General features: G+C 37.7%; 1 protein-coding gene across 4 annotated transcripts; it reads left to right on the forward strand.

Annotated features, from left to right (window-relative positions):
• The first annotated feature begins 741 nt into the window (after positions 1 to 741).
• Positions 742 to 24274, forward strand: gprs (speckle type BTB/POZ protein). Of its 4 annotated transcripts, none has more exons than XM_089729040.1 (9): positions 742 to 1016; positions 9365 to 9558; positions 12701 to 12836; positions 13588 to 13626; positions 14436 to 14553; positions 18069 to 18226; positions 20434 to 20569; positions 21085 to 21263; positions 21428 to 24274. In XM_089729040.1, exons 2-9 carry the CDS (start codon positions 9371 to 9373, stop codon positions 21590 to 21592), a joined length of 1119 nt encoding a protein of 372 aa, XP_089585166.1. In that variant the 5' UTR covers positions 742 to 1016; positions 9365 to 9370; the 3' UTR covers positions 21593 to 24274. The 4 variants fall into 4 exon arrangements, with proteins under 4 accessions (XP_089585166.1, XP_089585167.1, XP_089585164.1 ...); XM_089729041.1 differs by lacking the exon at positions 742 to 1016 and adding an exon at positions 6345 to 6516 and having other exon boundaries at positions 21432 to 21583; XM_089729038.1 differs by lacking the exon at positions 742 to 1016 and adding an exon at positions 6361 to 6516.
• The last annotated feature ends 2148 nt before the right edge of the window (positions 24275 to 26422 follow it).

Genomic DNA, 26422 nt, shown 5'->3' on the forward strand with positions numbered 1-26422 from the left:
CGTTTTGTCGCTAGATATGATAAAGCCACGTGCTTGGGTACCACTTATCTGCTGATCATTTTTACAGTGAAGTAGCATACGTTCTGGTCTGAAGAGAAGCTGAGTCTACTGATATTATTATGACCAAGTCTCTAATGTTCATGTTGTCTTAACTAAGGACTCTAGAAATAGTTAAGAGAGCTTGTCATCTCAACTATGCACACCTCATTCAAGCTTATCAACAATAAAAGTAGTTTTCGTTAAAGGAAGGCTAAGCGACTTTCAGACATCTATTTTTTTCTTCCTACCTAATCGCTAGTAGCCTAAGGGGCTATTCTAGCAACACACGGTTTGACAAGTGAGCTCACGGAGTTCTACTCAAGAGGACTTCCTAGCACTAGCCCTAGCAAGAGCAGTGCTTCGCTGAAACTACCACCGGATCGTAATCGCTACCCCCTAAGATGAACGCGCGAGAAGCTCTGCAAATGATCGAAATGCTCAAATAAATTTATTTAATTTAATTGGTCTTTTAGCTGCGATCACAAGACCGATAAAGTTGCTAAAATGCTTCGAAATCGAAATGATAATGACCTTGCAGTCTGAAACTTAAGTCGAATAATCGCAAAGACGAATACACAGTATCGCTATGGGCTCAAATTCATTCATATGGAATTCACCTTCATCCATTGAGCGCCGACCTTCTGCCTGCTCGGCGTCATATTGATATCGGCAACGAGCATGCGCCCGGCAAATTAGAAATTACGCTTGCGCACTATCGCACTCCCGTTGTTGTGTACATAGTGGTTTTCTGTATTTCTAAATCTATCAAGTATTCCAAATATATCTTACATTTCTCTTAGTCTCACGTAATTTTAACTAAAAACACCGATCGCCTTCGTTCCATCAATATTGTTTTATTGCTCTTGTATACGATGATTCATTAATTCGTGAAGTTCGTATACTTTCATAGCGCCGAATTTGCAATTGTTTCGACTAGCATTGAGAAGATAATTTGTTTAGAAGAGCCACATCAATAGGTGAGCAAAAAGAAACTATTTATTATGGTTATATGATAGCAGTTGTATCTGTAGACATGCAATCGAGACGTAGGCGTTTACTCCAGACAGATACGTGGGCGTATCATCTGGCTTGTCGTAGTCTGGCCGTTTGTAAAATTATGTGTTCGATAGTGTCGATTTAAGAAGTCGTAATTACAAAACAAAATTCAGGTTTCTGTTTGTATTATTGTAAGTTTATTTCTGAGTAGCTTCAGACGTAGTGAGAGTTTTGCGCGTTCATACTCTCGTGCCCTTGAAAAACATTGGGTCTTATTTAAGAGCTGTGTAGGGTTAGTTACACCGAAGTATTCATCACGGGGAAGGTTCATGGGGAAAAAAGACTAAAGACCAATTTATCAATCGTCAAGAAAATTTTATTCATAAAATAAATTATAACCTAAAATAACTTATAAGTGAAACATTTGATTTAAATATTAGTTATTAGTAAAATTATCTTTTATACATATTTACGACAGACATTAGATACTTTTATATTTTCATATAAGACATTTATTTTATACAGGATATATTTTATGTGTAATTGAAAGCTAAAAATCAGTCTACAATGATAAAAAGCAATTATTTACAATCCAAACAATAAGAAAGTTTCATAACTATGTTTTTTTTTAGAAAATCCGCTATCGAAAATGAATTCATTTAAGCCAATATTTAATTGATTATAAAAGACGCTCTGTTCTATAAAGCTTTTCAACTGAAATAAATTACATATCTAAATAACATACTATTCCAAAAATCGGAAACACAAAATTAAGTAATATAATCGAATATAATAGTGTTCGTAATTTTGTAAAGTGCAGCTCTGTAATTTTTGGGAGCTATCTCTAGTTCTTTGTCGTTCGCATAAAATCAATATTGACCATCGAATGTGTTGCCAAGTGACGTGTCAGTAGCCACGCCACGTCCTACATTCGCAACCGAATTCGCACGTGCTAGTGGAAATTGACTCTTTATAAGTAATGTTTGAAGATTGGAAATTGCATTTGCAAATTTATATTTTAAATTATATTTTTAAGAGATATGTCCTGCAAGTAATGTTGATAATACTTTATTGTTCTGATAGAGAAACGGTCTAAGGTGTATATGGTTCGACTTCTGCGAATGCACCATATCGCAGAAGGAGGCGGCGGGGGCGCGTGAGAGACGCACAGGCCCGCCGCCGTCGAGCGGGTGCCAGGGAGGCGGATCTCGCCCAAGCTCTGGCGGTCTAAGTGTTTCGGGTCCCCCTCACATGTCGGTCTGGGAACCGGCGAGGGGGGACTAAAAAGACGACGTGCAAGCTGTTCTGCTCGCGTTTTACGTAAGAGCATCTGGGTGATGGAAGGTCGGCTATCCTCGATCCACGCTAGTTCTGACCCAGCAGGATATTCCGTAGGATAACCCATTCTAATCGGCGTTATCTAGGCGGGTTTCGGATAGCCTGCCCACCGAGAAGGGCAATGGGAGAGATGTGCTCCGCACTAAGCACTTCTTTCCCCCCTTTGCCTTTTCATGAGCTCTGTCTCATGCGAGATTCGGATGTGGGTTGTTGAGCGACAGGAGGTTTTAGTCAGCTTGACTACGACATGCCACCGGACTCCACTGGGGATGGAGGACGGAAGTCCGGTGATTTCCACCTGACAAAAAAAAAATGTATATAGTGGATACCCCACATCGTTTTACCTTGAGACATGACTTATAAGTCTCAATTGAATAATGAAACAGCTCAATCATCAAATCAAATATCCCTAGTTCAAGGAAATACGTAAAGGTTTTTCTAATTCTACTAATTCTACACCGCAACATACCTGCTATATTTTTATATTTTACAGAATTTCTGTAAATTAAACGGTTGTCTGGAAGAGATCGCTTTTAGCGATAAGACCGCCTATTGTACATATGTGCTTTTTGACTGTTTTTTTGAATGTAAATTGTGTTGGTGTGCAATAAAGTGTATTCTCTCTCTATCTCTCTCTAATTGCAAAGATTGGTGACGAGCTCACTTAGTAAATAATGATCACCGCAGCTTACAGAAATCACAACGTTCTATCGAAACAGGTGATTGAAGTCTCAATTATATTGTATAACGGTTGCCCCACCATTTAAATCGGAACGCATAAGTATTTTACGGCAGAAACGGTCAGGGTAGTAGTGCCTATCAGAGCGGACCACATTACGCCCAATCAAAAGTTCTTACGCAAACTTTAAAAAAAATCTGTTTCATTTTGTTACAAAATATTCCTTCATCAATTTTTATTTCGCCAAAGGTATTTCGCGTACCTACTGTCTCCGTTCAGGTTTTCTTCAGTAAAAAACATTTCAAAACAAAACAAAAGCCTCGATACAATGGCATCGCGGACAAAGTCCGCTCTAAGGATTGATCTTGTGATAACACGATCGCGGGCCTCGTGCTGTTCCCTTCTCAAATCAACAGATTCCGAATCACTTTTATTTGTAGCGACGTGGTTATCAAGGTTCAGTTAGTTCGTTAAAGTGTGGCCATGAGCAGATCTTAAATATGTTATAAGTATATAATATGTTAATGTTAATTAAATATCGTTGAAGTTGTTCTGGCCTAAAGGACAAGACGACCGGTGCATTCATGTTGGGCGATGCACCGGCGTTCGAATCCCAGGTGGGTACCAATTATTGTAATGAAATACGTGCTCAACAAATGTTCACGATTGACTTCCACGGTGAAGGAATAACATCGTGTAATAAAAAACAAACCCGCAAAATTATAATTTGCGTCATTACATTTTTTTTTTTTTTTTTTTTTTTTTTTTTTTTTTTTTTTTTTTTTTTTTTTTTTTTTTTTTTTTTTTTTTTTTTTTTTTTTTTTTTTTTTTTTATGATATCTGCATAATATTATATGATATTTACTAACAATCACGCCACGTTAACTGGTCCCGTGATAAGTTCGTAAAGAACTTGTGTTACAGGTACCAGATAATGGATATAAATGTAAGATTTTTATTATACACATACATATATTTAATATACATCCATAACCCTGGAAAAGACATTGATATTTATCATACAAATATCTTCCCTTGGCGGGATTCGAACCCGCGACCCCCTTGTGTAGTGACCATGTCACACCAGACGGCCGTTGACGGACATTACTTATTGTAAATGCTGATTTTTAACGAATGTGAAAATGTTTTAATCGGACAATCATATTTAAAATCATAATAGCCAGCCAAACACTATTTATTATACCTGATCAATATAGTACAGTAGCAAACCGTATCTACGTAAAAAATGGCCGGATATTTCCCGGTCATCGTTCTCGTCGAACCCGTCACTTGCGACGAAGGGCTCGGCGAGTAAATTAACCCACAGACACAGCCCACTGAGTTTCTCGCCGGATCTTCTCAGTGGGTCGCGTTTCTGATCCAGTGGTAGGTTCTGCGAAGCACGGTTCTTTCTAGGGTTCGCGTTAGTAACATCGTCAGGTTTGAGGCCCGTGAACTCACCTACCAGCCCAGCGGCGCTGACGTGGTCTTTCTAGACCATCAGCTTAGATAGGAAAAAAAACTGTTTTAAAACAGTAAAAGGATCTTTACCAGTGGTAGGACCTCTTGTGAGTCCGCACGGGTAGGTACCACCACCCTGCCTATTTCTGCCGTGAAGCAGTAAGGCCTTTCGGTTTGAATGGTAGGGCAGTCGTTGTAACTATACTTGAGACCTTAGAACTTATATCTCAAGGTGGGTGGCGCATTTACGTCGTAGATATCTATGGGCTCGAGTAACCACTTAACACCAGGTGGGCTGTAAGCTCGTCCACCCATATAAGCAATAAAAATAAAATATGTTATATTATATGTTAATTAAATTTGTTATAATATATAATGTTATTATACACGCGTATAATTCTGTTATGGGCATTAAGTAACCACCAATAATCCATAAAGATTCATTCGCGAAGGAGTTGCCCTTGAGTTGTTACGTCTCCTTCGGAGGCGCACGGGCAACTGTTAGCATAAATCCAAGAAGGGATGCCTCATAGCTGAGCCTGTGCTGGCCCGTCTGTCCTGGTGAAACTGGAAAGCCCTTCGGGACTTCGTTGGGAATAATAATAAAATAATAATCGCGAAATTAAATCGTAAAAGTAATTGAGATAAAAGTTATTTGAATAGCTGTCTTAAAAGAAGACTTGAGACGTTTAGTTCTTTGAAACGAAATACTATATATATATATTTAATTGAACAGTTTTGTTTTTTAAAAAAGTATAGAGAAATAGTAACGCCTAAATATCTAAACATAATAGTTATTGTTATTACGTAGACGTTTATAATAATTGTGTCTAAAGTAGCATAAACAAACTTATCGAAAATCGATTGCCAGGCAAGCTGTCTTTCGTTTGGCATGGGCGATTTCTTTCTCTTCACCTCCGACAGAGAGAAGCTGAAAAGAAAATGTTTGATTCGCGCCAAGGAATTTGGTACAATTCAAAAGAGATTTTACCAATTCAAAATATTGAGAATCATTCTCATTTACTGACGTTACATATTTATTTTTCATCTAGAATATTGGATTGCTGTACATGTTTTTTTTTCTTTTTTATATTGTAATATAAAGATTTTCTACAAAACGGTCGAAGCTGAGATATTTACCTATGTTGTACCCATAATAGACAGGAATGAGTAAAACCCAGGATCAATTATGTAGGTACCAAATACTCCAGTCCACGGTACAGTAGCTTTTCGAGAAAAAAAACTATAAATTTGAGATCAGTAGTATTTTTATTTTGGAGCTCGCATATCTTGATTTCTATCTATGCGTCGATTACACCAAAGTCAAACAAGACATATTACAATTACGTTGTTGAGTCTCCCACCTTATACAGCCACGAGGAAAAGTATTAGGCACCCGAGCAAAATTATCTTAAGTCGGACGACGGCGTGCACATAGCAACACGTGCTACGTGATCGACGCTTCGTCAATGCTCTCGTTAGCAGTGAGACACTTTGACTATTGACTTACGCATATCTCAGCCACTATCACTAAAAACGTATTATGAAATATCTCATCATTTTACCTGCTGGCTCTTATTTGTTTACTCTAACTACTTGCATGGATTACACGTCGATATATAGATGAAAGTATATAGTTTTAAAATATTATCTAGGCCTTAGTTAAAACGTTTAGAAAAACAGTGAAATTTCGATTTGACTACTGAATACTAAGCCCAGATATAATATATATACATATAATATAGCATTTAAATTTCATATTCATTACCGCGCGTACTCTCTCTAGACTTGTACCACATCCCATTTTCAGCGAGGACTTTCGGAACGACGGCACTTTCATTTCCTATTTCGTGACAGTCGTCGTTCGGGAGTCGGTAGGGTCGGACGTGGCTTTGGAGCTAAATTAACTTTTTTTTCTCTATTTAACATTTTTAATAACATAACAAAAAGATAATAAATACATCATGGACATCACTATTACGAGACATTTTAGTTTGGACGAAGTGAGTATCTTTATTTTAGTCGTAGTAATATACATACAGGTTAGTTTTTATTCATCACGTTCTTAATTACAGTAGCAGGATAACAATAATGCGTTTGAGAAATGTAGGTTTTTTTTTTATGGCTACGTTGTGTGGACGAGCTCACAGCCCACCTGGTGTTAAGTGGTTACTGGAGCCCATAGACATCTACAACGTAAATGCGCCACACACTTTGAGATATAAGTTCTAAGGTATCAATATAGTTACAGCGGCTGCCCCACCCTTCAAACCGAAACGCATTATGTACTGCTTCAAGGCACAAATAGGCGGGGCGGTGGTACCTACCCGTTTGGGCTCACAAGACGTCCTACCACCAGTAATGTAAATTCTTCTATGTATTTCCCCGTATTTCAACCTCGGTCTATGCGCATCCAATTCTAGCACACAGCTCTGAGTAAATCATCATTTCATCTCACATTCAAAACTTAAGATAACTTAATTTATATCGTAGGCCACTAAACATGCTATGGTCCTTAAATCAATTTCACGTCACAGCGATTCCGGTCTAACCAATTGAATCTTCGAAGCCATCGTCAAGGAATCCGAATGTTTGAAAGATCAGTGATCCGCACATATTGGATATTGCAAGACGGTTTACTTAGATAATTCAGACAATGTTTAGAAGTCACATCTTCTCTTTGATCCGTGTGATTTAATTAGAAACTTTGTCCGACTTTATTAAATTTATGTGGAACCGATAGTTTCAAAACATTTGTATTGCACGTCTAAAGGAATACAGTTAATGGCATTTATACTGTGCTATTTCTCGTCAGTAAAATAGGACATAAATCGGCGTTTGGTCTGTCTAGATTACAGGTAGTTTTAATAAAATATTTACGTGATTAAGAAATTTAAATCTAGGTATTTCTTTTACTCGTAATATTTATAAATTATTATTTACTGGTGATAGGACCGCTTGTGAGTCCGCGCGGGTAGGTACCACCACCCTGCCTATTTCGGCCGTGAAGCAGTAATGCGTTTCGGTTTGAAGGTTGGGGCAGCCGTTGTAACTATACTTGTGACGTTAGAACTTATATCTCAAGGTGGGTGGCGCATTTACGTTGTGGATGTCTATGGGCTCCAGTAACCACTTAACACCAGGTGGGCTGTGAGCTCGTCCACCCATCTAAGCAATAAAAAAAAAATGTAACAGTTAGCTGCACTGGTAGAGTTCATAGTATTAGTAATCTCAATATGGTATATGAATGTCTCATTATGGTAATAGCTTCAAATTAATCTTTGTCGCAAGCGAACGCTTAATAACATTCCATTACTGAATTTACCACCGTACATAAAATTCACGAGTGAAGCAATAAAAATATTACGCACATAATATCCTTGAGCTTTCAATTTGAGGACCAATAAAATTCCGAGAGCGGAGCTTCGAACCCCGGCTTTTCCGTGTCATTCGCATAATGATAGGAAAAATCTAGTATTATATAGCACATTTGTCATCTTCGAAAAAATAAAATAAAATAACCTTTTAAGAGATCATATTGAGATGTCGTATTAAACATTTTTTAGGATACTAATAATTCGATTGTAAGTTGTAAAAGGGTTATGATATTATGTATAAATAAATAATAGTTTAAAAAACTAACAAAATACGCTTTTATAGAAAATCCAACTAAAAAATAGAAAATAAATTTTAATAAATTTGAATTAAAGATAGTGTAAGATAAAATGATTTTATTGTAAAAAAGCGTGGGGTGCTTTTCAGGATATTATCAAAATAACCCTTCTACTCATATCTGTTCATAAAATATTTATAACTACTGATACCATGCATCCCACGCTTTTTTTATGTTCAAAGATTCCGTTACAAACATACATACGTCTGAAGCTAATAAAAGTGTATTAAAAACTAAATTTTGAGTACTTACTTAACTACTGAATTTCTTTGTATATCATACTTATTCGAAGTTAATACCAGACTGCAATACTAGCCATTACTAGTACTACCAATGATAATATCCGTAGTGAATTTGTGGTCTGCTTATAATTGAAACTTGTGATTAAAACTTGTTATGTGTACATAGAGAATTGTATGTATAGAGCAAGATACCAATCCTGAAAATCAATTATTGGTATTGAAATGAACAGAAAGGTTACACTTTGCACATTTTTTTAAGTAAATTGAAATGCAATGTATTTTTTTTTGTACACGCATTATTGGGATTGTACAAACTTAATTATCATTTTTTTTTTAATACAGAACAACAGGCCACCTGTGTCCGTTCAACTCGGAATAGTTAACAATAAAAGCATTTCCGTTTATGAACGCGTTCACGATCGGCCTTTTATATGAAATTGATGGAAAATAATTGATGGAGTATTAATAAACTGTAGTAAATGTATTCTGGACAATTATTCGAAAAACTTTTATTGTGACAAGAACTTCTAAGTTAAAAATATTAGACGTATTTTGATTCCAAATAAATATTGTTACACGCTGGGGCTCGTGATAAATAAATGTTCCACCGAAGTACAACTTAGAACTGTATTTATCTGTATCTTAGAAAACAGACACATCACTTTAAAATTCTCAATTCACAATCTCATAAATTCAGACGGGTAACCCACAATCTAGAATGCCGCTTTCCTGATTGAAATATGTGGTTGAAGTCAGAGGGAAGTCAATAATGAATGATTTTCTGAGCTGTGACTGTTTCACGATAGATTTTTATAAGTTTGTAATTGTAAATCCAAAAATTGGATATATCAATGGATATATTCAAATTTAAATAAGCTAAGGGCTAGATCGCACTAATACAATAATAATTTATAATTTATTTTTCTATATATTCAGTCGTCAATGAGAAGTGGGGCGTTAGCGGCTATGGAGGCTCAGCCTGACCTCAGCACCTTCGAGAACAAGAGCGGGCTGGCGGAGGACATGAAGTTCCTGGCGTCGATGCCTGAACTCTGTGACGTCACCTTCCTGGTGGGAGACACCAGGGAGCCCGTTTGTGCTGTGAAAGCGGTCCTGGCGGCAAGGAGCAGGTAATCTACAAAATATCATATCTTATTTTCAAATATATCCTTTTTTTTATTGCTTAGATGAGTGGACGAGCTCACAGTCCACCTGGTACATAAATGCGCCACGCACCTTGAGATATAAGTTCTAAGGTCTCAGTATAGTTACAACGGCTGCCCCACCCTTCAAACCGAAACGCATTATTACTGCTTCACGGCTGAAATAGGCAGGGAGGCGGTACCTACCCGTGCGGACTCACAAGAGGTCCTACCACTAGTAAAGGTGTTCCACAAGGGTCGGTACTCGGCTCTCTTTTGTGGAATATCGGGTATTACTGGGTGCTGAGGGGTGCCCTCCTCCCGGGCCTGAGTGTAATCTGTTACGCAGACGACACGTTGGTCGTGGCCCGGGGGTGGAGTTTTGCTGAGTCTGCCCGTCTTGCTACGGCTGGGGTGGCGCATGTCGTCGGCAAAATCAGGAGATTGGGCCTCGACGTGGCGCTCAGTAAATCCGAGGCCATGTGGTTCCACAGGCCCCGGAGAGTGCCACCTGTCGATGCCCATATCGTGGTTGGAGGCGTCCGTATCGGGGTCGGGGTGCAGTTGAAGTACCTCGGCCTCATTCTGGACCGTCGTTGGACCTTCCGTGCTCACTTTCAGAATCTGGTCCCTCGTTTGTTGGGGGTGGCCGGCGCGTTAAGCCGGCTCCTTCCCAATGTCGGGGGGCCTGACCAGGTGACGCGCCGTCTCTATACAGGGGTGGTGCGATCAATGGCCCTATACGGGGCGCCCGTGTGGGGCCAGTCCCTGGCCGTGGGGGTAGCGAAGCTGCTGCAACGGCCGCAACGCACCATCGCGGTCAGGGTCATCCGTGGTTATCGCACCATCTCTTTCGAGGCGGCGTGTGTACTGGCTGGGACGCCGCCTTGGGTCCTGGAGGCGGAGGCGCTCGCTGCTGACTATCAGTGGCGGGCTGACCTTCGTGTTCGGGGCGTGGCACGTCCCAGCCCCAGTGTGGTCAGAGCGCGGAGGGTCCAATCTCGGCGGTCCGTGCTGGAGTCATGGTCCAGACGGCTGGCCGATCCTTCGGCTGGTCGTAGGACCGTCGAGGCGATTCGCCCTGTTCTTCTGAATTGGGTGAATCGTGATAGAGGACGCCTCACTTTCCGGCTCACGCAGGTGCTCACTGGGCATGGTTGCTTCGGTGAGTTCCTGCACCGGATCGGAGCCGAGCCGACGGCAGAGTGCCACCATTGTGGTTGCGACTTGGACACGGCGGAGCACACGCTCGTCGCCTGCCCCGCATGGGAGGGGTGGCGCCGTGTCCTCGTCGCAAAAATAGGAAACGACTTGTCGTTGCCGAGTGTTGTGACATCGATGCTCGGCGACAACGAGTCCTGGAAGGCGATGCTCGACTTCTGCGAGTGCACCATCTCGCAGAAGGAGGCGGCGGGGCGCGTGAGAGACGCGCAAGCCCGCCGCCGTCGAGCGGGGGCCAGGGAGGCGGATTTCGCCCAAGCCCTGGCCCTCTAAGTGTCCCGGGTCCCCTTCATATGTCGGTCTGGGGACCGGCGAAGGGGGCCTAAGAAGACGACGTGCAAGCTGCTCTGCACGCGTTTTACGCAAGAGCATCCGGGTGATGGAAGGCCGGCTATCCTCGACCCACGCTGGTTCTGACCCAGCGGGGTATTCCGTAGGATAGCCCATTCTAACCGGCGCCATATAGGCGGGCTCCGGATAGCCTGCCGACCGAGAGGGCTGGTGGTCGTGGCGCCGACGACCGCTGGTCCGGCGTCCCGAGGGGGAGGGTGATGGGAGAGATGTGCTCCGCACTAAACGCTTCACTTTCCCCCCTTTGCCTTTTCATGGGTTCTGTCTCATGCGAGGTTCGGACGCGGGTTGTTGAGCGACAGGAGGTTTTAGTCAGTTCGACTCCGACATGCCCCGCCTTCCATCCCCAGGGGAGGGCGGAAGTCCGGCGATTTCCTCCTGACAAAAAAAAAAAAACCACTAGTAAAGATCCTTTTACTGTTTTAAAACAGTTTTTTTTCCTACCTAAGCTGATGGTCTAGAGAGACCATGTCAGCGTCGCCGGGCTAGTAGGTGAGCTCACGGGGCTCAAACCTGACAATGTTGCTAACACGAACCCTAGCAAGAGCCGTGCTTCGCAGAATCTACCACCGGATCAAAAATACGACCCACTGAGAAAGTCCGGTGAGAAACTCAGTAGGCTGTGTCTTTGGGTCAATTTACTCGCCGAGTCTTTCGTCGCAAGCGACGAGTTCGACGAGAACGATGACCGGGAAATAGCCGGCCAGTTTTTACGTAGACATGGTTTTCTACTGTTCCTATTGGTCAGGTATAATAAATAGTGTTTGGTTTGCTATTATGATTTTAAATATCTTTCAATTTTCACTTCAAAGACGTCCTCTTGCCGATAAAAACATTTTCACATTCGTTAAAAATCAGCATTTATATACAAGTATCACTGAAGCAAACGTTTACCTTAACAGAAAAGAATACTTTTAGCGCAAAATAGAAAATACCTTTTAGCTGAAAAAGGGTGTTGAAAATTGTTTGTAAAACAAAGAGCTGTGAAGCATTCCTTTGTAAAGACCGATGTTAGCGGGAGTCGCAAGAATTTATTTGTCTTGTAGGTTGAAGATAGAGTAAACATTGTGATTTTTATAGTACGTTTTGATAAAGGACTAATGTTATTCAATAATTGTGGGCACTGACTTACGTGAGCATTTAACGTGAACAAATAACAAATATTGTAGGTTTTCTGTTGTTGTTAAAGTATGCAGATTGTCAATCGAATAAAAAAAAAATTTTTTTTTTAATCCTACCTAAGCTGATAGCCTTGAGAAGCTATTTCAGCGTAACCTTAACTAGTAGGTGAGTTCACGGGGTTCAAACCGGAGTGATGCTAACACTGACCCTAGCAAGAGCAGTGCTTCGCAGAATCTATCATCGGATTGGAAACGCGACCCACTGCGAAGATCCGGCGAGAAACTCAGTGGGCTGAAAAAGTATTGCTCTCGCTCATCGACTTCGAAATGTTTCAGGAAACAAATTAGCCCCTTCTTATAACTGCAAGATTAATAAAATTTACTAAAAATTATTTTTAAGAATATCTAATGGATTGAACTTTAAATTTTATCTTTAGAGTCTTCCAAAAAATGCTATATCAAGCTCCAAGTCCTCAGAGAAAGAAGGAACCAGGACCAAGAGAGAACAAGCTAAGATTATTCTTGAAACGTTCCTCGGAGCCTCTCCTTAACCTACAAAATGCAGCACAGCAGGTAAGATGAAAATTTTCAAAACGAACAAACAATGTATGTTAGGAATGCCACTGTCCTTCATCTTGATAATGTGTGAATGATGAATTTGTTTATACCAATAGCCTATACCAAGCCTACCATTATCATTGAACGGATTCGATAAAATATTACCTTGCACTATCCCGTATACTTCTTCAATTAAATAACAAAAGATTCAAACCTTTAGAATCAAAACCAGCTGATTACAATCCATTAGAACCAGTTCTCGTGTTGTCAACATGTCTGGATAATATATTTCAAACTTCGAACGAATGATAGAATTTGCTTTTTTTTATGCTATTTAGAAGCTGTGGTTACCCATTATCAAAACAAAGCTAGACAGTTACAAAATTTCACTCAAACAAATGAGCTCTCATTAAAACATCAGAAACTTATTCTATTGAATAACGAAAGATTCGAACCGTTAGAACCAAACCCAGCTGATTACAATCCAATAGAACCACTGTTCGTGTTGTCAACATGTCTGGATAATATATTTCAAACTTCGAATGAATGATAGAATTTCCTGTTTTTTTTTTTTGAAGCTATGGTTACTTTTTATCAAAACAAAGCTAGACAGTTGCAAAATTTTCAAACGAATGCGCTCTCATTAAAACATCAGAAACGTTCACATTCAAAAGGAGAATAAGTTTAACAACTAAAGGGTTCGGTGTAAATGGAAAACATTTTTATTTTGGAAAATGTTAACGCGTTTTTACTATGTTTAATGCAGAGATCAAGTTTCGCGCAGCAATTGGCACCTATACAAGAGGTAAAAACTAAATTATCGACGTCTAAAGGCACTTGTCTCGTTGGTTTCAACTGTCAGCGTTCAAAGTTTTATAAATATTACACTTTTCTAATACTCATAATTAATATACTTCTGCGTGTTTGTAGATGCGTTGTTTTCCTTCATTCGAAAAAGTTGGTTCATTTTTTCTGTAACTTAATATACATATATATTGCATGTTTGTTCCTATACAGACCTGTAAATTTATTTTTCGAAAAATTCGAATTTTTACAACTATTACTTTTCTACTTCATATCTTGTATAAACTCTGTTTCATTAATGTACATATTATTTATACATAAAATTGTTATTGTAGCCTCGTTAAGCATGTATTTGTGTTCAAGCCTGTATTCGTGTTTTGTTCGCGAGCTTAGAGAATTCTTTATTACAAAGTTACCATAATTGGTTTTCAGAGTTTATTCGGCAATCTCTGAGAGTAAACGAGACTTCGATCGCTCATTGAATATATTTAAATAAATATGCGAACAGGGTCTTTTCAAATTTTCTGTCGTTGCGGATAATATTACATTACATATTTTTTGATTGAGCATTTAAGATATTTTGAAGGAAATTCTTGATCCTTTTTTAAATATATTTGTAAAGTTCATTCTAAGCATTCTAATAAGCCTTTGAGCATTTAAGATATTTTGAAGATACTTTTCCTTTTTCAATGTTTTTATCTAGTACACCCAAAAATTCTATAAGCATTTGAACATTTAAAATGTTTTCACCGAAAGTCTTGTATTTTTTTTTCTAAATATTTTATATTTAAATTTTTGTGCTTTTTCAAGCCTTCTGCTCAGCAACATCAGACTTTAATAATCGAAGAATTTGAACCGGACGTTTTTCGTCAACTAATCGAGTATATCCATACCGGGTGTGTTACTCTTCAACCAAGAACGCTTCTGGGTAAGTGATTTTCTTTGTTATATTTATAAATCAATGGATGGAATAATTTTTCAAATTAATTTCAATTAAATTTCAAGCATTTTACTACACTTTCCAAGGTTTTACCTTTATTCAAAATAAACCTGATCAGAATGGATTCTGTCAATTTATTCACTGTTGAATGACAGGAGAGAAGTTTTTTTTTTAAAACTATCAATAATATATAAAGAACTAATTGTAAGTGAATACCCTAGTTAGAGGTATATAGATTAGTAACTTTCAAATTAAATTTGTTGGGAAATTGAAAGCGTTTTATCCAAGTTTTATCGTTAATCGCCCACCATTTTATGACATAAAGTCTATGTTTCATTTGTTTAATATAATTGTAACATATAAAATATTCCAATGCTATTGGAACTTTGACCATAACATGTCAATTAGACGACGATGTTCACCGCTTGGCATCTATGGTTTTCAGCCCTTTGCCACTTAGCCTATGTATGCTATGGTAATAAAAATAATAGCTTAAAAAAACAAAAAAAATACACTTTTATAGAAAATCCAACAAAAAAATAGAAAATAATTTGAATTAAAAATATTGTAAGAAAAAATGATTTTATTGTAAAAAAAGCGTGGGGTGCTTTTCAGGATATTGTCAAAATAACTCTTCTACTCATGTCTGTTCCTAAAATATTGATAACTACTGATAGGATGTACCCCACGCTTTTTTTTAAAAATAAAATCGTTTTTTCTTACACTATTTTTAATTCAAATTTATTTTTTGTTTTCCCGTTGGATTTTCTATAAAAGCGTATTTTTTTAGTTTTTTTATTTATTTTAACTAATATTTATTATATAATTACTATTACTACTTAATACTAATAACTATTATTTATTTTTCATTTTTTAGTTGAATTTCAATTTCTTCAATTATTTTTTTTTCGTTTTTCTTTTCAATTATTTTTTAAGTATTGAATTGTCATCGGTCCTTAATACCAAATTTCGAGTTAATATGATGTTTTGAAGGGGGTCAAAATCATGTTCAAAGATTCCGTTACATACTAACATACTAACATACATACGTCTGAAGCTAATAAAAACGTATTAAAAAATCAACTTATTGAGCAGAAGCTTAAGATTATTTTTTTGTAATTACCATACACCATTCATATTGATGTTAGAAGTACAGCATCAATTATGCACACTGTAAATAACAAAACCCGAACGAAGCCAATAAAACGATCAATTTTGTTCTAAATGGGTACATTTGAAATTACATTTCCTCTGTCACCAGCAAATTCGTTTACCCATACCGACGTTTGACGTTATATCGAAAATTGAATCAGCGTTCAGTTTAGTCCGACGACCTGACGAATACTGTGGGGCGCCGGTTTTAATGAATTTTAGATCGATGAAGCAAAACGAAGGGGTTTTTTTAATTTGCAAAAAAATTGGTTAAAAGTTTTTTTATTTTATTGCTTAGATGGGTGGACGAGCTCACAGCCCACCTGATGTTAAGTGGTTGCTGGACCCCATAGACATCCACAACGTAAATGCGCACCCACCTTGAGATATAAGTTCTAAGGACTCAGTACAGTTACAACGGCTGCCCCACCCTTCAAACCGAAACGCATTACTGCTTCACGGCAGAAATAGGCAGGGCGGTGGTACCTACCCGTGCGGACTCACAAGAGGTCCTACCACCAGTAAAAAATAATATACCAGTAAAGTATAAACGCGTTGTCTTCAAATATTGACGGATTAGTAAGGTTTCGTTTCTCAAAGTGCTAGTTCATACACTATGCGTGATACACATGGGCTTTAGTGCCTATTCATTGAGGGTGACATTGGCTTTTTCTTTGGGCTGTGTCCAGAACGTCATAAAAGGTGTCCAAACAACTCCCCTTGTATTCTTTCACCAGATGTCCGATTTACGCTCGGGATTAGAATCCGGTCAGATTAGGGGGTAGCCGCGGTCAACAATACAATCAGACTCGCGGCGCTACCCGTAAGAGGCCCTGTAACCTTCACCGGGGGTAGTTTCCTACACGGTGCGAAGAGGGCTGAGCTCTCCCTCTCTCGTTCCGCCGCCTCCTTCTGCGAGTTAGTGGACTCGCAGAAGTCAAACATCGCTTTGTCAATGGCATATTTCCCTTCAAAATAAAAAAAAAATAAGAAAGGATTTTACTACAAATATAACTGGTACATTACTGGCTTTTCGTTAGTTTCAACATTATTTGCATATAAATAATGCAAATACAATTAAATGCATTACTCATGAAACAGATATCAAGAAGTTCTTGACACAGTTCTAAAGTCTCCATTTGTACAGTATACTCATGTTACTAAATCTCACGTCTAAATCATACGATGACAATAAAATATATATTTCTTCTCTAACAAAAAAATAATATCATACTCGTATATCAAGTGCTGTTTTCGATATAATATCTCTTTATTAGATTGGGAGAAATCATAAGCACTCGATTTATTAATAACGTCTGCCGTAATGAGCATTGATAAAAAAATCTTATTTCATATTTTATTATTACCGATCTGTGGATATGTTTTGTTCATATTGAATTATTTAGTTTCCATTTTTTTGGGTACCTACTGCATACTTTACATTCTTTGTATTTTTTTTACGAAAGCTAATTTGTTCGCTGTAAACAAGCAATTTAATTAATAAATCTCATTTTACGTAACTTTGATAAATTTCAGAACTTTAGCAAACAAGCGAAGGCTCAAACTTCATCTGAAATGTTGTTCAAATTATTCAAACTCATTAATTATAATCGAATATTGAAATTGCTAAATAAGTAAATTTAAAATTCATAACCGTGTACTTATTGAAAGTTAACTTTTGCGTTACACAAACTTTAATTAGAAAATCAGGTTGTGTTTATTGGCTCTGACATAGATATGTAACAACAAATAATTTCAAGACTTAAGTCTCAAATTTCAAATTACGTGACGCTATTCGCGCTGTGATTTTGATCCCGTTGATGAATCTGTGAAGTATCTATATTAGCACCAATTAAAAATGAGAATTATGATATCGTGGATATTCCACTTTTAATATTGTTACGCGCTGAGGGTTCGGGATAAATAAAATTTCACCAAAGTACAACTTAAAAACTGTATTCAACACTTAAAACACTCAAACACTTCACAAACACTTTTAAACTCTCAATTCGCTTGTTTAGCTTCGCTTCAGGTGATCCGTTCGCTGTTTCGCTTCGAGTAGTTCCGATTACTGACTGACTGCGTGCCATCCCTACAACGCTTTTATAGCAAATACCCTATCCCTAGAATTATCGAGAATATTCCACACCTCTAGTCGTAGTTTCCGCTATCTGTCAATAGATGGCGTTGTTATTCTCGAGCATTCTGGATCCTTCGATATTCGTTCGACTATTCGGCGCTAGATGGCGTTACTCTTACCGGCGTAACAATATTGTGAATCAATTAAGCAGATTAAGACACACGTCACTTGGTTTCCATCCAATCAAATTCACATTTTATTTTAATTCCAGGAGTTATGAATGCGGCTGATTACTACGGCTTGGATGAGCTGCGACGAGCTTGCGCTGGATTCGTACAATGCTGTATCACCGTGGATACTGTATGCGCATTGCTAGCTTCGGCCGAGCGTTACATACAATATAAGTGCACGAAGTCGTTGGTGCAGAAGGTAGGTTCTACTGGTGGTAGGACATTTACTGGTGGTAGGACCTCTTGTGAGTCCGCACGAGTAGATACCACCACCACCACGCCTAATTCTGCCGTGAAGCAGTAATGCGTTTCGGTTTGAAGGGTAGGGCAGCCGTTGTGACTATACTGAGATCTTAGAACTTACATCTCAAGGTGGGTGGCGCATTTACGTTGTAGATGTCTATGGGCTCCAGCAACCACTTAACACCAGGTGGCCTGTGAAATCGTCCACCCGTCTAAGCAATAAAATATAATAATAATAATAATAAATTCAGTGCTAATGCTTCTTAGTCAGATCTATATTTCCTAGTCATCGCTACCATTTGTGCAGATTTAACTGATTTCAATAATTTCGTTTATTTTATAAAATTTATGTTGTTTTCTACTATAGTTCAATATTTAGGAATCTCAGAAGTAATTACTATTTTGTATTTTTAGATTTAGTAGTAGATTTTATACAGAATCTGTTATCAAAATCGGTACTAAATTCGTGATTATTACTAAGCTATAGTTTCTGGTTTGATATCCGCTTTTATTTAATACGATTGAGACATCGATGCTAAGTTTGGTCACGAAGCTTTACAAAAGCTCTTCATTATTCATATCAAATGTATACTAATACCTAGTCAGGTCATAAATTCTGTCACATGTTTAATGTAAAATAATTGAAACAAGTTTATTCATTATGTAACCATTCATATACCAAAATGAACTTAACAAAACATAGATTCTTATGACACTAAAGTTTATTCAAAATGACCTCCGTGATTTTGAATACAGGACTTCAATCTGCGCGGCCAGTCGTCTATCGCAGCACGAACGAGGTCCATGTCAATATCGGCGGCTGCCTTAATCAAGGATGTCTTGAGTGACTCCAAATTGGGATGAGGCTTTGAGCACGCCTTTTCCTCCAAGTGTTGCCATATCTTGTAATCTAACGGATTCAAATCTGGACTGGAGGAGGGCCAGTCTTCGTGCCGGATGAAGTCCATTTCACGCGCCGCCAGCCAGTCTTGTGTGCTCTTCGCTCTATGAGCTGGCGCCGAATCTTGTTGGGATACCCAGTGCCTGTTATTGAACATGGTATGAGAAACAGGTTCCACAAGGTTCGTCAGGACTGTATTTTGATGCACAACTGCATTCGTTTTTACACCTTTCTCACAAAAATGTACCTCTGTTAAGCCCCAATAAGAAACTCCCAACCATACCATGAGCGAGGATGGAAAATGACCTCGTTGGACACGCGGAATACGGTTGCTCGCTTCTTCACTACTGTGTGCGTACACCTTATCATTTTGTTTGTTGTATCTCTCTTCTACGGTAAAAATTTTTTCATCCGAAAAAAGATTTCCCGATATTTTTTTCCCGCGTACCGCTTCAACAAAGCGCGGCATCTCTTCAGTCTCAGGTCCATTAGACGAGCATTCAAACGATGTCCTGTTTTTCTTCGATATGCCCGAAGCCCTAAGTCTTCATTTAACACCCTTTTCACCGTGGTTCTGCTTAACCCCATCTGAAGGGCCAACAGTTTCTGCTTACGTTTGGGATTTCTTTGAATTCGCGCCTTCACAGCTTTTATCACTGCTGGAGTCCTAACAGACCGAGGGCGGCCACTTCTTGACCTGTCATCTACACAAGAGTCTTCATTGTATCGTTTGATGGTACGATAAACGAATCTTTTGGTTATATTCAAATTTTTCAGTATGTCAAAAATCTGAATTGGCGCGTAACCGCAACGATGCAACGCAATAACTGCAACACGGTCTTCTTTAAGCGTCCACTCCATATTTAAAAATGAGTAAAATTCTAAAAGTATACATTTTTATTTTCATGAACAATTCGGAATTCGAATTCAATAAACTTTTTTGTGGCCAGCATTCTAAAAGAAAAGTTTTTACTGTGTGACAATACTTATGACCTGACTAGTTATATAAATCTACAGTGGTTTTTACGGATGTTCCGTTATAACTACTAAACCATGCATTCAATTGACTTGAAACTTGGTATCCGTGTAGAAAATACATGTACTTAATGGATAGGACAATATTTGTATGAGTGTTGAACTTCCTAATAATATTGACAATAAACAATAATGTAAATTTTAAATGCCAAGCGACGCGGGCGAGTACGGCTAGTATTTTATAAAAACTTTAAAGAACGCGATAAAATCGAATTTTAAATGCTTAGGTTCTAGAATTCGTCGATGAACACGGCAATGAGGTATTAAACTTGGGATCCTTCACGCTTCTTCCTCAACATGTTGTCAGATTGATCCTAGCAAGAGATGAACTCCGAGCGGATGAATTCACCAAATTTCAGGCATGTAATTTTTTATAAAGAAATTTCAATACTTATTTTCATTAACTTTTTGTATACGGGTTGCTTAGAGATGTCGGATTTAAGCTGTTACTGAAAACCTTAATAGCATAATAATGCGAATACCACTAAACTTGTTTAATGTTTTTGACTACACCCACACACACCCTCTTACACTCACTCATGCTCAGACTCATTACACACAGAGAGTACATTAATACACTCATTTCTATATTTTTTGTTAATTGTTATACTTTTAAGCTCACATTTTGTCACTTTTATGCAATCCATGAATTTCAGTTTAATTTTTATCTATTGATTTTGTATTTTTGTTTACATATTTGAAGTAAAGCTGTTGTATTCTTTGTACGAGGAGCACTACTGCTTGAGATACAGGTTTTATCACCTAGTTCAAGCACAGATGCAAATTATGATTGTTTCTACTTCTATGTAAACAATAAAAAAAAAGATCGAATTAAAAAAATCAACAATTTAAAATGGCGTTCATACATTTTCAGGCAGCTCTAATGTGGGGCAAAAAATTTTGCGACACGAACCAAAACACATCATTGAAAGATGTCATTGGGAATTTCTTGGAATACATACAGTTCCATAGAATTCCAGCGAATGTTCTGATGAGGGAAGTGCATCCGCTGGGCTTGGTACCGTATTCCATTATCATGAACGCTTTGGCGTATCAGGTACGATTTTCGATTATACTGATTTGGCTTTTAAAACCAATATAATATTCACCTGCTAGTAGTTTTGCTTCTGGCTGACTTTATGAATTGTTTTAATGATTCACAAATGAACGGCTTCGTAGAATTTCATTTTGTGAACGATTTTTAAAACACTCTTGTTGCAGGCAGACCCCGCTAGCGTAGATCCAGGGAAACTGTCTCCAGCGAGAATTCGACGAGCCGGCCGCTCGATGTCCGTGCAGTCGTCAATGGATCCCTACGGGTCCAACACCACCCTCTCCTCCACCGGCTCGAGCGATGTTCCGTCTTCAGACTCTCGGCACAACTAACGCGAGGCGAACCTCCCCCGTCCCGCGCCCGATCCCGTCCCTGGACCTTCCACTGCTCCTCACATTCCTCCACCCACTCCTTTACCGGCGCCGGAAAAAATGCCGGAGAAATTTGGACTATTCTCCTCTATAAAGCGCGCAGCTAGTAAAAAGTTCGGTGATCGTCGTTCACCAACGCCGAAAACCCGAGAGCCACGTTCTAAGTCGGACTCTATTAAGCATGCCGCGTTAACGAGGCAAGTGTCGGAAACTGTAGGTGCATCCGGCGATGCGACTTTCGAACGATGCCGGCCAAAAAAGCGTGATAGTGATACAGAATTTCCTGTACGTAAGTCTACGTCTGAACTATCGGAAAGTTTTCCGTTCGTGCGACGTGCTTTAGCTGAAATCGAAAACGGACTAAATTACTTCAGGAGATCAATTACATCCGATAGTACTGAATCTAAGCAACCATTAGCTAGGACGGAGCCAGTAGTCGTGGTTGCAGCTGCCGAAGATGACACTCCAGCTTCGCCACCTCCGCCAATGGGATTAAAAGAGCGTCGCGGTTCAAGAGGCTCTCCGTGTGCCAATCTTCCACCATTGATGTTACCTCCGAGCTCACCAGATCCTTCGCCAGGTCGTTTGTCACCGAATCGTTTGTCTCCACAGAGGCCCAAGGAGCCCTTATCGGCACCTATTGCTCGCAACCCACCGAGACGTGTGAGAACCCGTTCGGAAGTTCCTCCTGAACCACCACCGCGATCTCCACCGACACCCAGACCGGCATCGGTGTCTCCAAAACACACGTTCACTTTCAAGATAGTACTTAAAAAAGTAGAAAGTACACCGAATACTTCGTTTGATAAACCCGAACAATGAGAGTACCTCCTCTAAGCGCGGCCGTTGTAATGCGGTGGAGTACTCGAGGTAAATAACGCGCTTCCTCCATTTTATAGGAAAGCTAGTATATTATAGTTAGCACCGAATGGAGTACATATATCCTGATATATATTGAATGGATTACCGAATGTTTTTTGTCGTATTCTGATGAATACAAGGGCTGGATCCCTTTAAATAGTGTGTATATCGATATGGTTTGTCAAGTGATTGATGTTTGATTAAATAAATTACTTATTACTTAAGTGGTGTGGCGTTACACTGTTACTGGTTTTCCAAAACGTGAGATTGCTTCCCTTATATTATTCTATAAGCTTCACAACTTAAAATGAAAGTAAATATTTAGTTTGATATGTGCCTCCTACTGTATTACTGTGTACTTTATTAATCTTACTCATGTAAATTAATATCATATTCAAATCCTAATCTTAAATGTAATTTTGATACAGTAGGTGAAAAGTGAACAGTTTGTTTAAATGTATTTTGGATGTTATACAAGTTGTTCAATGTGAAAGTATTTTTGTAAAATTATATTTAACGAAGATGCTTCGTAGTTTTTCAGTAACAATGTTTTCCTCTTTGGTAATAGTTGCATAATTCATTTTCTCGCATTAAAACTGTATAATCTGAAAACTTACTAAATTTTACAGGAGAGTGTTTTAAAGGTTTAACATAATATGATATTTTTAATATTAATCATCTTTGCAATATTTCTTTTTTAGTTTTTACCAGTTACATTATCTGTATTTTAAAGTAAGATAAAGTTATGTATTAATTTTGTTAATAGTAGTCACAAAATAAGTAAACAAAAAAAATTAAAACTAAACTACGCTCTTTTGACATTGTATTTGACATTGTGTATTTCCGCATATTAACTCAATTTCGAATATTTTTGGACGTTTTACACTTTTAATGCGAAAAGACGAATTGTTAACAGCGAGAGGCTTCCAATAGGTTCCAATAAAAATCATATTGTAATTTTAGACATTTGTATTACCCATTTCATTCGGATGAGAAATCATTGTTATTGAAGGCATCTTCAAACCCCTAACCCACATTATCTGTTGTGATGTGCGTGTGTTGAAATGTGTATGGTTATATAATTAAGGTTTCTACGTGTGCAAAAGATGTTTATATTCATAAATGTATTTTAAAAGACTATTTTCATACTATGTCGAATGTTGTGTGTTGCGTTGTTGTTAATTACTCATTGATTTTGCGATTTTTATATGTCGATTATATTAATTGGTCAACACACTTCAATTATTATTACATATATTAACTTTTGAAAATTTTTTGTCATGTCAATTTTTTTTACAAATGCTGTCAGGAATATTGTTCGCAGGAAATTCCTTCATAATGCCACCATATACCTATTTATTTCAATTCATATTGAAACCCGAACGGAATTTCATTGAATTTTAAATATTTTTTTACACTTATTAGTCCTATCAAGTTAAGGTCCACTTTGAATTAAAGCCATTGAAGATTGTAAGAAAAAAATTCTTAACCTACATCGAAGTGAGTATGAGAATGGTCATAGTATTTAAATATCAATCATAATTTGTAGTATGTAACTTCTTCATGATGTTTTTTTGTATATTATAATGTTTGCTAGTATTATTATAATAATAGTCTTCGAGTTTTTTAAGTGTATCTTTTTCTCTAAGGGTCTGTTGTGATTACGGTTTTTTTTTTTTTGTAAATGTTACTATGTTTCTAATTAATTCGGTATTTCTACACGAATTGAATACAATTGCTGGCGTAACTGAAACTTCATAAGATTAAATTTCTTAATATTGTTGTATTGTTTAACTTTCTAACATTACGTTGCACCCGTATTATTTTTTTCGATAATATATTCTACTAATGTTGTGTAAATAAAAAGTGGACACAAAATATTGGAACGAAGTACCTTATGGTACGATGCGGAGGGGTACCCTAACCGGGAAAATACGTTCGTAACGTAAGATTTTTATTAGTAATGCACACAGTGTACGACTTAATTTTGTAATAACGTACAAAAATAACATATTTTTTATCATTCATTGACCACGATCTCAGAGCGTTCGTTTGCGCAATACACTAGATCTTATGCAAACAACCGTGAATGAAGTGTACCACAATAAGTTCGCACGTTACCAAATGACCGTGGGTTGTTGCGAAACCTCTTGTTTTATTTCCTTTATACACGGAATAAAACTTAAAATTAATATATTTTTTTTATAATATTGCTTGATTTCCCATACAGTAAAACTAACTCAGTTGAGTCACGTGTACTGATTTCTAGCTGGCTTAAAATAACTTTTCAATGAGCTCTCAAAGGAATAGGTACAAATTTTGAAGACCATCGTGTGATAAGACTTGAACACTTAAAATCAATAATTCTATGATAATCCACTTAAAAAAGTATCAAAATTAAATACGAATTATGAAGATAATATTAATATGTTTCATTGTTCATAAATTATTTATGATTCATTTCATAATAATGTTAATTTATTTTGAAGAGCCTATTGACAGTTGCTATAGGTAAACTCCTGGTTCCAAAAATTTCTGATTATTAAGATAGTTATGTGCATAATATTGCTTTGGTTATAGCGTTATTACGAATGTGATGATTTAGCTTATCTGCCTTAATCAAGTCCTCGGCCTGCGAGACTTTTCTAATATCGGCCCTAGCAAGAGCAGTGCTACTTTATTTTTTCCTACCTTATCTGTTTTCCTTAGAGGGCTATGATCGAATATGCAAGCTCACGGGGCTCTAACCTGGTGACGTTGCTAACACTAGCCCTAACAAGAGCAGTGCTTCGCAGAATCTACCACCGGATCGAAAACGCGATCCACTGAGAAGATCCGGCGAGAAACCTATTGGGCTGTTTCTTTGCGTCTAACACCGCATCGGAATCGCGACCGAGTATTTTTACGGCGAAGCAGTCTGGCACGACTTATTACCTGGTATTGAATAATGAAATAGTCATTACCATTGAAACTTTCTCCATTCATTTTCATCATTATCTTGCCCTTCCCCCAGTCACCTGGGGTCGGCGCAACATGTTTTTTCCTTCCATACTCTTCTATCATATATCATTTCTTCGCTCACTCCCCTCTTACCCATATCGTCTTTCACGTAATCGATCCATTTCTTCTTAGGTCTACCTTTTCCTCTATATCCTTCCACATTCATAGTTAACATTCTCTTACCAACCTCATTTTCATTTCGTCTCATCACATGAAACTTTCTCCATTGTGATTGTCATATCAATGGGCCCTACTAAACCCTTAATATCAGGTAGGCCATGAGCTTGTAGAAATGAAAGCGTGTCATGGCTTTAGATAATGCTAGAACTTATTAGATTTGATAAACGTAATTAGGGATAAAAAAAAATCATTGATGACAATTTGGACTTACGAAGAGAATGGGAAAGTAAATTTTACAGAAAAATTAATTAATTTTCAAAGGAAAATTATTTATACTTTCGCTTAAACGATTTCATTTAAATGAAAACGGAGTCTCTGTTATTTTTCTTTTTCTTCCGTACTAATTATAAGGAAACACTCTTGTAGGTTTCATTTTTTGGATATATTTTCCTAAAATAGAATTATCTTTCATATGCCATATTATATCTATTTTTGAGAACACTTTTATTAAAACTAATAAGGCGAATTATTACACTTTACAATCATTTTAGTATATACATATAACAACTTAATCAGATACATATATATATTTTATATGTAATTTAAAAAAAATACTATCATCAAACTTGTTCTTCCTTTTACTTATAAGTATATTATCTATATAAACATAAAAAGTCTGTTCTATTTGGACATAGCAATTTATTTCAGTAATGTGAAAATAATTGATTCTTTATTTCTGAGATGCTTAAATGAGTTCACGGCCCACCTAGTGTTATGTGTTCACCCGAGCATATAGATACCTCCATTTGA

The sequence above is a fragment of the Bombyx mandarina genome, chromosome 08 (genome assembly GCF_030267445.1).
Source record: "Bombyx mandarina strain Sakado chromosome 08, ASM3026744v2".
In the NCBI taxonomy this organism is placed as follows: Eukaryota; Metazoa; Arthropoda; class Insecta; order Lepidoptera; family Bombycidae; genus Bombyx; species Bombyx mandarina.

Coding starts and splice junctions, on each gene's coding strand:
- gprs (XM_089729038.1), top strand. CDS start 6,478: ATGGACATCACTATTACGAGACATTTTAGTTTGGACGAA. Junction 9,559..12,700: donor GTCCTGGCGGCAAGGAGCAG/GTAATCTACAAA, acceptor TTTTATCTTTAG/AGTCTTCCAAAAAATGCTAT. Junction 18,227..20,433: donor CGAAGTCGTTGGTGCAGAAG/GTAGGTTCTACT, acceptor TTAAATGCTTAG/GTTCTAGAATTCGTCGATGA.